Below are 15,244 nucleotides of genomic sequence, written 5' to 3' on the forward strand. Positions count from 1 at the left end.
AACTGTTGTTCTTTTTTGTTGTACAATACTCCCCCTACACAGTGATCTGGTGACTAAATGTATTGTCTGTCTGGAAACCTTATCCCGACAGAACATGTCTACTTACACCACCAACACCTCACTGCCATAGAGTGATATTATTCTGAAAATGTCAGTCTAATGTGCATTACATCTTATCTTACTATATAATGACGAAAACTCTGTGTGTCTGTGGGTGTGTCTGTGTGTCTGTTCCACGTTTTTCTCCTCACTGACTTGGTCAATCCATGTGAAATTTGGCACAGTGGTAGAGGGTCATGGGAGGATGCAAATGAAGCAATATTACATCAATTGGCCAAAGGGGGGCGCTATAGCAACCAATTGAAATGGCAAACTTTGAATGGGCATATCTCATGCCCCGTATGTTGTAGAGACCTGAAACTTTGCACAGAGATGCCTCTCCTCATGAGGAACAAATTTGCCTAAGAACCCATAACTTCTGGTTATATAGATTTTCTGCCAGTTAGAATTTTTTTTTTTGCGACCAATTGTTTTTTATTTTCAAAAGAGAAGGGCATGACATAATTCAATGACAGTAATACAACAAATAGTATACGCCAGTTTGAATTTTTTGAAAAACACTTCAAATCGATCTCTTCCTAGGAAGTTTGACCGATCTGCATGAAACTCTGTGAACATAATCTAGGGACCAATATCTAAAGTTCCCTCTTGGCAAAAGTTGGAAAACTTACTAAAACTGAGCTTCTATAAGGCAATGAATATTGCGGAGGGCGTGGCTCATCACATAAAGGTGTATAACATCTCAAGGGTTTCACCGATCACCACGCAACTTTGTAGGCATATGACCACACATAATCTGAGGGGACCCCTCCATTATTGACCCCATCAAACAAAATGGGGGCGCTAGAGAGCTAATTTCTTATCTAGACCCAACAGCCATATCAATTTTTACTAAAGTAAAACAACAGAAAAATGCTAAAAATGGCTAAAATGCGACCGATCGCTGTGGCTCTCCCTGTGGCCGAATGTTTGTTTGTTTTTTCTACTTTTTGGTATGACTAAGTCATGGTATGGTATGCTGTACATAATCACAGAAACTGTCAGTGTGTCATTCTGTCAGTCAGTCATTCTGTCTGTCCCATGTTTTTCTACTTACTGATGTGGTCAATCTATGTGAAACTGCACATAGGCATTGAGGATTGTGTGACGCCCCTCCCAGTGTCTTTGAGAATGTTTCAGCCAGTCTCATCAGAAAGCTGGCTGACATGGGAGGGTCGTTACCATGAGTAGGCTCACCTGGGCTTCCAAGCTATAAAAGCTGCCTAATCTGTTCACTTGGTCTCTCCCTAACTTTCAGCTGACATCCACTGAGCATCTCTGGTTTTGGTTTGCACCTTCAACACCTCCACAGAACACCTGACACTCACCCATGCATGGCTTTCATGACTGACTTTGCTGATCTACACACTCCATTGATTATTAAGTTAATTTTAGTTTAATAATTTCGGCTTGTTTTAAGTAAATCTTTTGTGTGGACTCCCTTCTTGTCACATCCTCTGAGCCTGTTCGTGACAATTGGCATAGGTAGAAGGTGACAAAGCTACCAATGGGTATGGACTAGTTATCAATAGTCTTCAAATAGTATAGTGGTTCACATATTACTTACACTAACACAGGGTTGGGAATTGATCTGACAATAAATATATTGAACTATTTTCTGTGACCCGCACACACTTTGCAAATTTACCACATCGCTTCCTTGCAGACAAAGCACTTGTGGCAGTGCCTTCTTTAATCTGGTTATAGTGTGTGTCATATAATCAGTAATCCTGTTTCTGGCATCATAAATGAATCGAGCAAGAAGTTACACATTTAACTGTAAGCACACAACTACATAATCAAAGTTTTGATTTCAAATGAAATGTTAAAAGAAATTAGTGAAATGATCAGAGCTTCATGAATCTGTCCTGGTACTGAACTTTACGACCTTAAACCCGAGTTAAATCATGTCTGCAGCAGGTTAAATTAAACCTCAGATACAGTGACCTCTACAGGACAGACTGAACCACACGTGCAGCTTAAAATGCAGGTTCAGAGGACACAGCAATGGGCTTTAAGTGATCATGTGACTAATACCCAAAGAGCACAAACCTTAAACTGCAGCTGAGTTAATGACAGTTGCAGTGTACATTTTTTTCTTTTTTTTTTAAAATTTCATACACAATTACAGCCCCTTTTACAGCTCAGACTTTAAACAGAATATTCTGCCTTCTCTCCCACGCTTTGCAAATAAAATCTGCAACAATAAAGGTTCCCTTTCTAAAACACAACTCAAGGTTCTCATACTCATCCCGCCAAAAGAAATCAGCATAAATAGAGGACATTTTAATAAAAAGTACATCTCTCAAGTCCTCATAAACAAAACAGTAAAACAGAAAATGGACCTCACTCTCAGTTTCACCAAGCTCACACACTTGACAAAGTCTTCCCTCCTCTAGAATGGCATTAAACCTGCCGGTCTCTAAAGCCAAGGGTAATGTTCCTGAACGTAACTGTGCACATAATGATCTTTGTCTTTTGTTTAAATTATACTTCACATACATTTCAACATCATAACAGTTTTTTATGAGACAGTAAGTTCATAATTTTGGTTTATACCATATATCGACAGACCACTTTTCCTTAATCTTGAGAAACATATTATTCTTTAACTTCAGAATATTACAAAGTAACCTGTTATGAAAGATAAATGAAAAATCATTCAAATTGAATAAGGATTTCATCTCGTTAGCCCAGGGATGACCATGTAAAATGTCCCAAATAAAAATCTTTTTAGTGAGTCTCTGATCGGACATCCTTACAAGTCTATTCCACAGTCGAAGCGGAGGTTCCCATCCCATATCTCCACAAATAGCTAAAACTGAAGTTAATTTATGCACTCCTAAAAAAGATTGAATAGCTCTATAGTGCACAGCATTGCAACTTGAATATTCTCGGAAACCCCAAACACCAGAAGCATAATCAGACACAGGACAAACACATGAACTGTAGAGCTGTGTATAAGTATGAAATCCCAGATAACCACAGTATTTAACTTTATTAAGCACAGATCCCAGGGCTCTACCTCCTGACTGAGATAACACACTAACGACATCTCTAAATGTCATGTGCTCATCCAGTGTCATACCAAGATATTTATATTGATCAGTATATGACAGCACTATTGAACCAAGATTAAAAACAACTGGACTTCTAGACAGCGATTTTCGCCTAAAGTGTACAATTTGTGTTTTGTCTTCATTAACCACCAGTCTCCATTTCCAGCACCATTCCACCACAATGTTCAGCATAAACTGCAGATCTTTTTCGTGTTGCGCCATTAAAACTACGTCATCCGCATATAATAATATTCCTACAGTCTGAGTTTCAACTTTAGCTCCCAAATTACATGCTTTAACTTGAAGAGCTAAATCATTTACATAAATGGAGAACAATGTCGGAGACAAAACATCTCCCTGCTTCACACCAAATTTTTGAGGAAACCATCCAGTTGTATATTCATTAACCTGAACACAGGCAACAGGTGCTTGAGAGACTTGATGGCATAATAAAACTTTCCATTAACACCAGAATTTAACAACCTCTACTGAAGAAGTTCCCTATTAATCCAGTCCTTTTTAAAATCAATAAAGCAAACATAAGTGGACTTATTCAACTTAATTCTTGCACGTATAATGGAAGTTACTGCATATATATGATCAGTACATGCTCTGGATTGTCTAAATCCGTTTTGTTCATCCACAAGCAAACCTGTCCTCTCAAGATGGTCTACAAGTCTGTTATTTAAAAGTGAAGAGTACAATTTATAGACACAGCTAATAGGGCTTATTCCCCTGTAGCTGAGTGGCAGTTTGGGATCATTTTTTGAAGATTTCAGAATAGGTATATTAACAGTCTTGTGCCACTGTGTCAGGATAATGCCACTGTCAAAACAGGACTGAAATAACTCATATAACACATAAAACAATCTCGGCGACTTCAACATTTCATTCGAAATTTCATCAATTCCAGAGGCTTTTTTCCATTTGCATTTATCCACAACATTTTTACCTCAACAGAAAAATTTGCATTCAAAAACGAGTTACAATTACTTACATCAACTCTCATTTCCGTTTCCATAACCTCATTTATACTAGTTACTTCACTAAAAAAAGTATCATCAAAAGAACTTTTGCAACCACAAAATAAATCTGTGAAGTCTTTTTCCCACTTTTATAATACTACTCCTAAAACAGAACTATATTCACCATTCTCGAGTTTAACCTCCATAGGTATTTCCCTAGACTTTCTGGGACCCAATCTATTGATTTCATTCCAGAACTTTTGGGGGTTATGGGTTTGTAAATAATCAATATCATAATTTATCAAAATTAGTTTGGCTTTTCTTAAATTCTATCTTCAGCCCTTCCCTCAGATTTTTGTTTTTGCATCTTAGAAATCTTTTTTCTGCTCAACTGTGGGAAAAAATCAACTGATAATAAATGTGGGAAATAACCTTTTTATTATTGTTATTATCAAGGTAGGGACCAATATATTAGTCTAAGCTTTATAGCTCTGGCTTTATGTGTCAGTGCAGGTATTCTGTAAGTATTTCATTAGCATTTAAACCAGACTGACACTGTAATTTGCAGACTGTAACTTAAAGTGTTACCAAAAAGGTCTATACACACCATAATGCCCCTGTTAGGTAAAAAGAAAATAACCTGTTTTATTACCCACTAACAAATCTATATTTTTACAGCCTTGTGACCCAAATCAAGATTCTGTACACACATTTATCACTAAACATTTAATTGAGCCATATTCTTTATTGACAATATCTTACCATGAATTGCAATTTCAAATTATAGAAGATGTATATCGGCATTCTATGTATCTCATTATCTGCTGTCAGTCCTGTTACTCCATTAAAGTACCATCTGGTCAGTCTTGTTTGCCATAATAATATCATAATATGTACGAAAACAATCAGTCATACAATTAATAGGGTCATCCAAGATGAATGTATTTATTTAGAGATTGTTTTTTTGTTTTTCACATCACAGACACATGATGAATTATTATAACTTTTCTCTAGTATATGAGTTCAGAACTTTATTCATACATATGAAATACAGCACAGAGATGATCTCCTTTGCCCTCAGAGGAGGAGAATATACAATATGTTACAGATATTTTACATGTGTAGGAGTAATACAGATGTAGAATCAGTCCATGAGGGTACCATGATACTGTGACTTTATTTAAGTGTTTTTTCACAGGTAAAGTATAATTCTGTATGGCATGGCAAGTCATTCCAGTTATTTAGATGCGGATACATGTTTGAAATCTGAGCACAGTCTTCATTTTCACCATCATTATCTGGTTGTCCGCTTTTCCAGTACCTACAGCAAATCACAAACTCCTCAGTCATGAATTTAGAACAATAAAATATTAGAAATAATTAATGTTGACATATGTGAACTGTACTTTCAAAGAATGATATCATGAGGCCCCAATACAGAACATTAAATATAAACAAACACAGAAAGCAGGTGTTTCATTTGAGAGTCGGGTCTTGGATGCTCAATACCAAACAATTTCACTTGCATGCACACCAGTTCTTCACTGTCAACATATAAAGCACTCATCATCATCATCCTTTTATTCAAATCCTGAGCTGATTTTTTTCTCCAGAGCCACAGTGCTCGGGGCCCTGAGCTTTACTGTAAAGTGTTGATTGTCCACTCAGTTGATTAAGCAGCCACAGGTTTGTTTCTCTGTTCTGACACACAGTTTGAAGGTAGCACAGTGACAGTAAATAAATAAGGAATTGGATAATGACTTACTTGGTGGTAGCTGTTGTTCCATTTACCCACTTCCATTCTCCTTCAGGCTCCTTATCAGTCAGACCAATCCAGCTATTCCGGGTAAAAAAGCTGATAAATTCCTAAATGTCAAAGATGATAATCAGTTATATATTATTATTTGTTCATTCCAAATAAACACCTATTTAAAGAGCCTCCCCTTTTTGAAAGCCACAGAAAATCTAAGGTGTGAATGATAAAATCTGTGATGGCTGAATTCCATTTAGTTGCTTCAGTTTCAGGGTCCTGGTATATGTTGGCTCACTGTCACACTGTCATGACTCACTGGGACACTTGAATAGAACAGAGCCATTGTTAATGTTATTAATGACACCTGTGCTTTTCCCTGTATGCCACGTTTAAATGCTGTGAAAAAGGCCACCTGTATACTGTGATGATGCAGGTGGAAGAATGATAAGCAGAATGAGCTTTCTCTATCACAGCTTTCACATGTTTGAATACATCATTTCCCTTTTATCTGTGTTTGTTTCTCTCTTACAGTGATAATGTGTAGTCACTTCTGCAGCTTTGCAGAAGTCGCTGTAGACTTCCTCTTCCCTTTTTAGTACATTTCAGGAAGAGTGAACCTGCTTTGCCGCACTAACTGCTTTTTTCCCCACTTCCACCTTTTTAAAAGGACAAATGCCTGTTTTTTTCTGGCTCATTCAAAATCACAATAACTGAATATTGATTCATTTTTGATCAGCGCTGCCTAGATGACATCTCGACCGCAGTTCACTTGCAGTGATTGACACAACAGCTACGTAAAAGACTCCTCGGCTGTGATTGGTTGTTTTTTTTTTCAGCTGTGGTAGATTCTAGCAAAATGGATTTAGAAGCACTGTCTTGTGTAATAGGCTAAGACAAAAAGTTATTTTCATAAACACTGACACATTGAAGTCCTAATATTAAACTTAAGAATTTGGGGAGGGGAGCAGGTTTTGTATTTTGCTATGTACAACAAGAGTATGTAGTCTGGGGATAATAAAATAAGAGAACTCAATCAACAACTTTTTAGATTTTTAAATCTGACCCACCTGTTCCTCTTCATTAGATATGATCACCAGCCATGCACCATGAGTTTCACAGGCTTTACTGCTGTCAGTCCAGCTCTTCTTTTCTTTGGACATTAAATAACAGCTATTGCCAAACGTTATCCAATCGGCAGGATATGTTGTCTCTGTTTAACAACACAAAATGATATTCCTTCAGACATAACACTGGTGACACTATGTCAAAAGACAAAACACAATACAGACCATGAGTCCGAAATCCCACTTATGGCTTTTTACGTGCTGTATGAAAACCTTGTTGAAGGAGTAGTTTGCTATTTTGGGAAATATGATAAGTCACTTTAATTCCGAGAGTTAGATGAGTAGGTTATGACACTCCATGTGTCCACACTGTAAATCTGAAGCTACAGTCAGCAGCTGGTTAGCTTATCGTAGCACAAAGACTGGAAACAGGGGGACATAGCTAGCCGTGCTCTGTGCACAGGTATCAAAATCCACCTATCAACACTGCTAAAGCTCTCTAAGTCAGTGGTACTCAACTGGTGGGTTGCGGGCAAAAGTGGGTGCATGGGTCTATTCTGAATGGACCGCAAGTGATTCACAAACATGTCAAGTTTGTGGGAAAAAAACCCCCTAAAAAACACTTAAACGTTTAGTGAATTTGTGGCACAAAGCTATTATTTTTGAAGTGCCGTTTCCTGCTGTAGAGTGAGTGACTAACGGACAGCTTGTTGACAGAGATGGCAAACTAGCTCGACACCATGGCCAAACACAAGTATGATGCTGAATATATTAAACTGTGTGATCCTTGATAATGACGAAGGAGAATTCTAGACCCCGTGGCTGGACTAGTTGGGAACCAGTGCTTATTTGTTTTCGTCATACAAAACTCAAAGTGTAAAAATGATAAGATCCATTTTAGGGGAGTTACAGCATATTTATTTCTTGGCAAGGACCAGTAACGTACTGGAGTCTAAACTGCTCCCAGTCAAGAAACAGTGTGTTAGATAACATGCCAATTTTAGTTTTTAATTTTTTCCATAAATCAAACAAATGCTGTAGAACTTTTTAATTAGTGAGCTTTAGCTTTACTGTCAGGCAGACTATTATTAATCTTTGGACTGAGTCAGGCGAGCTGTTTCCCTGTTTCCATTTTTTGTGCTAACTGGCTGCTATATATTTATCCAGGGGCACAGGTTTGTACACGTGTTCTAAATATTGAGGGGGACATGTCCCCTGTGTCCCCTCCAAAATCTTCCCCTATATTTATCGTCTATAGGCTACGTGAGATTGGTATCGATCCTCTTCTCTAATTCTTGGCAAAAAAGTGCATTTCCAAAACATCAAACTATGCCTTTGATTCAAAATAATTATTCATATTTTTACTCACCAATCTGTTTTTGTAATTCATCTACAGTTTTGGTGAGGTTGTTGTTCTCGTTCTCTAACTGTCTTGTCTTTTGGGTCAGATTGTGATTGAGGATTTTCACTTCGCTGTAACTCATCTGCAGTTTGTCTCTCTCGCTGGCCAGGCTGGCATTGTCCCTCCACAGACGATTCCTCTCCAGAATAACTGCCACAGAAAGGGTCCAACATGTGAAAGGCTTAAAGATCCATTACATCACTTAACATACAGGTCTTGCACCACAACCACTGGTTGGAATAGATGAATTTGGAAAACTTACATATGACCACCAGGGCAATGACTGCCACCAGGAGGAGAAGACACAGTGGCCCCAGAAACACTGCAGCGGCTCCGGGAATACTTCTCTTTTCTGGACTCACATTGACTGAAGTGGCTGTGGACACAAATAAAATGAATGAATGAATTTAATCATTAACTATGTTGTAAAATTCTGCTTCATTAAAAGTTAACAGTTATTTTTACACACATTTAGAAAAAGGCCAGGGCCTCATAGCTTAACTTTTGATTAAAAACTCATCTATTTAATCTTACAGTAAATTCTAGACAGGCAGACAAACACAGACAGATACTTTGCGGTTGATTCTCAGTAGTGTTGTCCTGTGATTTGTCCGGCGGCGTCCTCTCCTCTGCCCAGCAGTTGTCATAAATCCTCACAGTATCAACGTTATCACAGACGTCTGTTTGTCTGTCGTCCTTCTCACCTGTCTGAAATCTAACTTTTTTGGTGAGGTCTGGCTTGGCATAGATATCCTCAGCCATATTTTCTCACTTCATCTAAGTCAACTCAGATGTAATCCTTTCTGATTAGACCAGTCCCACAGAATTTTTGCATTTATATCACTGTAAAGGTCACTTACTGTACATATCTCTTGGGTGGGCCACAAGGGTTTTATTAAAGGGAAGGAAATAGAGGAAGTAAACGTGGAAGAGGAGGAGATGCAAAGCTCTAAGCCATTATTACACTCCATCATTATTGTTAATTATTTTTTAAATAAACCCTATTATTAACTCTATGTCCAACTTCTTAAAATTGTGGTAGTGGATTTTTTAACTGTAAAGGCTGAAGCACACCTTCAGTTTCTTGTAGACAGATTCATAGGAGGAAATATCTATAGGCAAAAGAAGAGAGAAGTCCTGCACACTGTTCTTTACCTCACAATAAACTTTACCGGAGATCTACGATAAAGTTTATTGCAGATAAAATGGCAGTGTGTGGGACTTCTCTGTTCTTTTGCCCAGGGTAGTGGATTTTTTTAAAAGTCAGTATCCATCTTGTCTTCTTGTGTAAATATTCATTCATTTCAGGCAGTGATGAATTAAAGGGACAGTTCACCCCAAATTTTAAAAATATATATTTTTCTTTTTAACTGTAGTGCCATTTATCAGTCTAGATTGTTTTAGTGTGAGTTACAGAGTGTTGGATATATCAGCCATAGAGATGTCTGCCTTCTCTCAAATATAATTGAACCAGATGGCACTCTGCATGTGGTGCTCAAAGCACTGAAAGAATACATTTGAAAAAGTCAACAGCAACGTCTCTTTACAGAAATCATGACCCAGTTACACAAGATAATCCACAGACCTTGTGAGCAGTTTCATACAGGAACAATTTTCTTTCAACCTGAACTACACCTTCCATCCGCATCACCACACAGAAAGAAGCGTCACTGGCGTCCTCCTCAGCTGAGCTGTAACATTTGCAAGCTCAGTCTAGGTTGAAGTAGCTGTGTAGGTGAGAGAATGAAATATATTTGTTTTTTGGGTGAACTGTCCCTTTAAGTTTTCAGGGATTTTGCAACATAGCTTGAAACCAAATGGAAAGCATCATCATGCAGCTGCAAGGCCAAACAGGTAAAGGTGGTCACCTAAAATAATTTACCCCAGCAGCCCTCAGTTTCCTGTTTCACATGAAGATATTGCCATCTGTGTTACTATGTTTGTTGCTTCGTATGAGAACAGCTCAGAACATCATTTGTCATTTCAGAGGCACATGCTCAAGACATCAGGACTTTGATGACCAAACTGCAGTCAATACAGCTGAACATCAAGGATCAACTGATGGATGTCTATATCAATGAAGAGGGACCATCAGGTTATCCTCACAAAAGGAAGAGTTTGGAAAACAGTACAGAAAGTATTTATCAAAATGTGATGATCCACAGTCTGGAGCCAAACAGAACTGGACCTGCACCCTCAGGTAATGAACACATGCAAACAGGTTGTTATGTGTATACGCATACTGTAACAGGATGTTGACTACATGTTAATGTGAATATGTGAATCAAAAAGTCATTCAGATAGTGTTTGGTGCATTTTGTCTGGCTAAAACATGAACAATAATATGTGAATGAGTTAATTTAATTTGGTTTCACATTAATGAACAAACACATGACAAACAGGCGTTGTGACTTCCCCCCTCAGGTGCTGCAGATGTGAAGAAGAGCCCCTGCAGAGCTGCTGCAGTGTGTCTGAGTCTGCTGTGTCTTCTCCTTCTGACTGGACTCATAACTCTGGTTTGCCTGTGTGAGTATTTCAGCATGCTGATAAACACTGAGCAGGTGATGCTGATTAACAGATTTTCTTAATTTGTTTGTTGTTTATGTGTACAACAGTCACCAAAAGCAACTCTGAGTGGAAAATGGAGTTGGTCCTGGTTCACAACAATAACAACAACCTGACTATGGAGAGAGACCAGTTACAGACCAGTTACAACATCCTGGCTGACGAACGAGACCGGCTCCATAAAGGAGTTGAAGACATGACCGAAAAGATAAATGATCTTCATAAAATGCTTCAAGGTAATTATTTATATATTTAATTATGCCTAACTTAATCACTTAGTCCTCACTTAATCACTCTTCTTCATGATGAAACAACTGAATCAATGGTTCAGTCAGAGATCCACGTGTGTTATACTAGTAGCATTGAGCTGCTGGCCTAAGGCAGAGATAAGGAGCGGGCTGCAGAGGTCTGCTAAGATCTCTTCTTTCTAACTCAGACAGAAAGAAACATCAAGTCACAGAACTAAAAACTCCCTGGTGTGTGCCGAAATTACAGTGTTGGGAAAACTAACATTACGGCACACAATCCATGACCACGATGCTGTTCGATACTGTGGATTACAACATCTTAATTGAATGCCTCCAGTTTGGTGTTGGCATCAGTGGCACTGCATTACACTGTTTCACTTCCTACCTCAAAATAAAAGTTTCTCTGTCAGCATGGGAAATCACCCCTCTTCCTCAGCCACTCTTTCCTTTGGGGTCCCTCAAGGCTTCATCTTAGGTCCTATTTTCTTTTCATTGTACATGCTTCTTCTCTGCCAAATTATTAAAGAATATAACATCTCCTTCCACTCCTATGCTGTCCAATGTTGCCAGTCTCATACACTGCCTCAAGGACATAAAGAACTGGATGGCACAGAATTTCCTGCAGCTGAATGAGGGCAAATCAGAAGTTGTCCTCTTTGGCCCCCCTGACTCCATTAGAGGGATTTCTGACCAGCACCATTTCCGAAATCAAGCCATTTCTCTCCCTCAAAGACCTGCAGATAGTCACCCAGGCTCTCATCTCCTCCCGTTTAGACTACTGTAACTCTCACTGGTATCAGTCAGTCCTCTCTGTCCCGCCTCCAGCTGGTTCAGAATGCCGCTGCTAGGCTCCTCACAGGAACCCGGAGGAGAGACCACATCACACCTGTTTTGGCCTTACTCCACTGGCTGCCTGTAAAGCCCAGAATAAACTTTAAGGTTCTCCTGTTTGTGTACCAGAATCTGTATGGTCTAGCCCCATCCTACATCTCAGACCTTCTAACCCCCTATTCTACATCCAGGTTCCTCGGGTCAGCTGACCAGGGGCTCCTGGCTGTCCCACGCTCCAGACTTAAGCTCAGGGGTGATTGTGCCTTTGCTGTGTCTGCCCCCAAACTATGGAACAACATCCCCCTCCCAAAAAGATCTGCCCCCACCATTGAATCATTTAAATCCAGGCTCAAAACCTACTCCTGTTCATTAGTGTTTGCATGCCTGTGTATATTGTGTCTCTAAATGTGTGAGCTGTGTACCTGACAATTATGTCACCTCTATGTATGCCTTTTTTAGTGGCCTTTTTTAGAGTTGTTTTTAAATGTGGTTCATAAATAAATTTGAGTTGAGTTGAGTACGATTTGCAGTTTATTTAGTTACTTTTACTGGATTCTGATATAGTTTTTGATTCAGCCATTCTGGCGTCACATTTGGTTCACAGATTCAACAATGAAGCCATCTGACTTTGTCCTGATTCACCACTCTGAATGGCTTTTTCTCCATGGCAGTGAAGGCTGTGGCTAAAGGGTACTGAAGCATTTAGCAGTCGAGGCTCATGGATTTTGTAATATTTAGTGGCCGGAGGAATATTGTCGATTCTGTAATAACACACATACTAGTCACTGTACTAACTCATATCTACAGTGTTGATAGCCACTACCAAAGCCCATTTAATCAAGTGTCAGCTTTCAAAATCAGTGCTTACACCCTGTCTGGTGCTCTCCATATTATCTCTACTCTATGCAGTCCTAATGGGAATCAGTTTGGCAATTAATTAAGTTCATACAATTTTTCCCTCCCCAATTTAAAACAGCTTGCTGTTCCAAACAAGGATGGACATATTTCAGAGGTAGTTTATATTACATTTCTTCTACGATGGCACCCTGGCAACAAAGCAGAAGTGACTGTCAGCAAAGAGGTGCAGACCTGGTGATTATTAACAGCAAAGAAGAACAGGTATGTGTCTTTATGTGTGTGTGTGTGTGTGTGTGTGTGTGTGTGTGCAAAGAAAGAGCAAAAACATGAAGGAATGCAATGTTGCAGAAGTGGACAACGCAGACAGAATGAAACTATTACATGTGAAGTATGTTGACACTTTTTTCTGTGAATAAGGAATTCGTAAGGCGTTTCCAAAAGGTCCTGTGGATTGGACTGACTGACACAGAGACAGAGGGGAAATGGAGATGGGTGGATGGGACTCTGCTGACTAAAAGGTTTACGCAATACTTTACTTTTGTATTGCCATGATGTGCTGGGGCCAGCCACTTTCACTTAAGTTCTTTTTTTGTGTTTTAGCTACTGGGCCTCTGGTGAACCAAATGGACATCTTTTCGGCAGAGATGAAGACTGTGCAGAAATAATGAACTTTAATTTGGAAAACAGCTGGAATGATGACTCCTGTTACCAGCAAAAATCATGGATCTGTGAGAAGACATGGCCTGTGTAACTCAATGTAAAATCCCAGGAGGCAACTATATAATACATGAAAATAGTTTGCATTTTCCTGTTTCAGCTAAAATTAAGACTGCACTAACATTATGGTTCACTCTTAATTCAGTTATGTCAACATGATGATCATATCTCAAGATGTTTATATATTGTGTGTGTGTGTGTGTGTGTGTGTGTGTATCTTCTGCTGAATAAAAAAAATTAAAAATGCTTGATGTCTACATCAGTTATTCATATTGTAATTCACTGCTGTTGTTACTATGTTTTGCCATTTTTAAAATACATTGCTCAATAAAGAATAAAATATGATCATATCCACAACTGTTCCATATCCAATAATTTCACAATTACACACATATAATACAAGTATATATATATATATATATATATATATATATATATATATATATATATACAGTACAGGCCAAAAGTTTGGACACACCTTCTCATTCAATGCGTTTTCTTTATTTTCATGACTATTTACATTGTAGATTCTCACTGAAGGCATCAAAACTATGAATGAACACATGTGGAGTTATGTACTTAACAAAAAAAGGTGAAATAACTGAAAACATGTTTTATATTCTAGTTTCTTCAAAATAGCCACCCTTTGCTCTGATTACTGCTTTGCACACTCTTGGCATTCTCTCCATGAGCTTCAAGAGGTAGTCACCTGAAATGGTTTTCCAACAGTCTTGAAGGAGTTCCCAGAGGTGTTTAGCACTTGTTGGCCCCTTTGCCTTCACTCTGCGGTCCAGCTCACCCCAAACCATCTCGATTGGGTTCAGGTCTGGTGACTGTGGAGGCCAGGTCATCTGCCGCAGCACTCCATCACTCTCCTTCTTGGTCAAATAGCCCTTACACAGCCTGGAGGTGTGTTTGGGGTCATTGTCCTGTTGAAAAATAAATGATCGTCCAACTAAACGCAAACCGGATGGGATGGCATGTCGCTGCAGGATGCTGTGGTAGCCATGCTGGTTCAGTGTGCCTTCAATTTTGAATAAATCCCCAACAGTGTCACCAGCAAAACACCCCCACACCATCACACCTCCTCCTCCATGCTTCACAGTGGGAACCAGGCATGTGGAATCCATCCGTTCACCTTTTCTGCGTCTCACAAAGACACGGCGGTTGGAACCAAAGATCTCAAATTTGGACTCATCAGACCAAAGCACAGATTTCCACTGGTCTAATGTCCATTCCTTGTGTTTCTTGGCCCCAACAAATCTCTTTTGCTTGTTGCCTCTCCTTAGCAGTGGTTTCCTAGCAGCTATTTGACCATGAAGGCCTGATTGGCGCAGTCTCCTCTTAACAGTTGTTCTAGAGATGGGTCTGCTGCTAGAACTCTGTGTGGCATTCATCTGGTCTCTGATCTGAGCTGCTGTTAACTTGCGGTTTCTGAGGCTGGTGACTCGGATGAACTTATCCTCAGAAGCAGAGGTGACTCTTGGTCTTCCTTTCCTGGGTCGGTCCTCATGTGTGCCAGTTTTGTTATAGCGCTTGATGGTTTTTGCGACTCCACTTGGGGACACATTTAAAGTTTTTTGCAATTTTCCGGACTGACTGACCTTCATTTCTTAAAGTAATGATGGCCACTTGTTTTTCTTTAGTTAGCTGATTGGTTCTTGCCATAATATGAATTTTAAC

General features: G+C 39.1%; 2 protein-coding genes across 3 annotated transcripts; one reads left to right on the top strand and one right to left on the bottom strand.

Moving 5' to 3' along the window:
- Positions 1-5,148: 5,148 nt before the first annotated feature.
- On the bottom strand, positions 5,149-9,152 carry LOC117254616 (uncharacterized). 2 transcript variants are annotated; one of them, XM_033622976.2, is made up of 6 exons: positions 8,915-9,152; positions 8,605-8,718; positions 8,310-8,492; positions 6,944-7,086; positions 5,889-5,989; positions 5,149-5,444 (listed from the first exon to the last, which is right to left on the bottom strand). In XM_033622976.2, the coding sequence occupies exons 1-6, from the start codon at positions 9,102-9,104 to the stop codon at positions 5,300-5,302; spliced, it is 876 nt and encodes a 291-aa protein (XP_033478867.2). In that variant the 5' UTR covers positions 9,105-9,152; the 3' UTR covers positions 5,149-5,299. The 2 variants fall into 2 exon arrangements, with proteins under 2 accessions (XP_033478867.2, XP_078022862.1); XM_078166736.1 differs by having other exon boundaries at positions 8,909-9,152.
- Positions 9,153-10,330: 1,178 nt separating this feature from the next.
- On the top strand, positions 10,331-13,763 carry LOC144462584 (uncharacterized). Its single transcript, XM_078166737.1, has 6 exons — positions 10,331-10,542; positions 10,767-10,868; positions 10,958-11,143; positions 12,963-13,105; positions 13,262-13,362; positions 13,445-13,763. Exons 1-6 carry the CDS (start codon positions 10,359-10,361, stop codon positions 13,593-13,595), a joined length of 867 nt encoding a protein of 288 aa, XP_078022863.1. The 5' UTR covers positions 10,331-10,358; the 3' UTR covers positions 13,596-13,763.
- Positions 13,764-15,244: the final 1,481 nt, after the last annotated feature.

This window comes from Epinephelus lanceolatus, chromosome 3 (genome assembly GCF_041903045.1).
Source record: "Epinephelus lanceolatus isolate andai-2023 chromosome 3, ASM4190304v1, whole genome shotgun sequence".
Taxonomy (NCBI): Eukaryota; Metazoa; Chordata; class Actinopteri; order Perciformes; family Serranidae; genus Epinephelus; species Epinephelus lanceolatus.

Excerpts from the sequence above, each read along its gene's own strand:
- LOC144462584 (XM_078166737.1), top strand. The coding sequence starts at position 10,359 with ATGACCAAACTGCAGTCAATACAGCTGAACATCAAGGATCAACTGATG. Across the intron at positions 10,543-10,766 it reads AACTGGACCTGCACCCTCAG|GTGCTGCAGATGTGAAGAAG; the intron begins GTAATGAACACA and ends TTCCCCCCTCAG. Across the intron at positions 13,106-13,261 it reads TTAACAGCAAAGAAGAACAG|GAATTCGTAAGGCGTTTCCA; the intron begins GTATGTGTCTTT and ends TCTGTGAATAAG.
- LOC117254616 (XM_078166736.1), bottom strand. The coding sequence starts at position 9,104 with ATGGCTGAGGATATCTATGCCAAGCCAGACCTCACCAAAAAAGTTAGA. Across the intron at positions 8,719-8,908 it reads GAATCAACCGCAAAGTATCT|CCACTTCAGTCAATGTGAGT; the intron begins GTCTGTGTTTGT and ends TTGTGTCCACAG. Across the intron at positions 7,087-8,309 it reads TGAATTACAAAAACAGATTG|AGACAACATATCCTGCCGAT; the intron begins GTGAGTAAAAAT and ends GTTGTTAAACAG.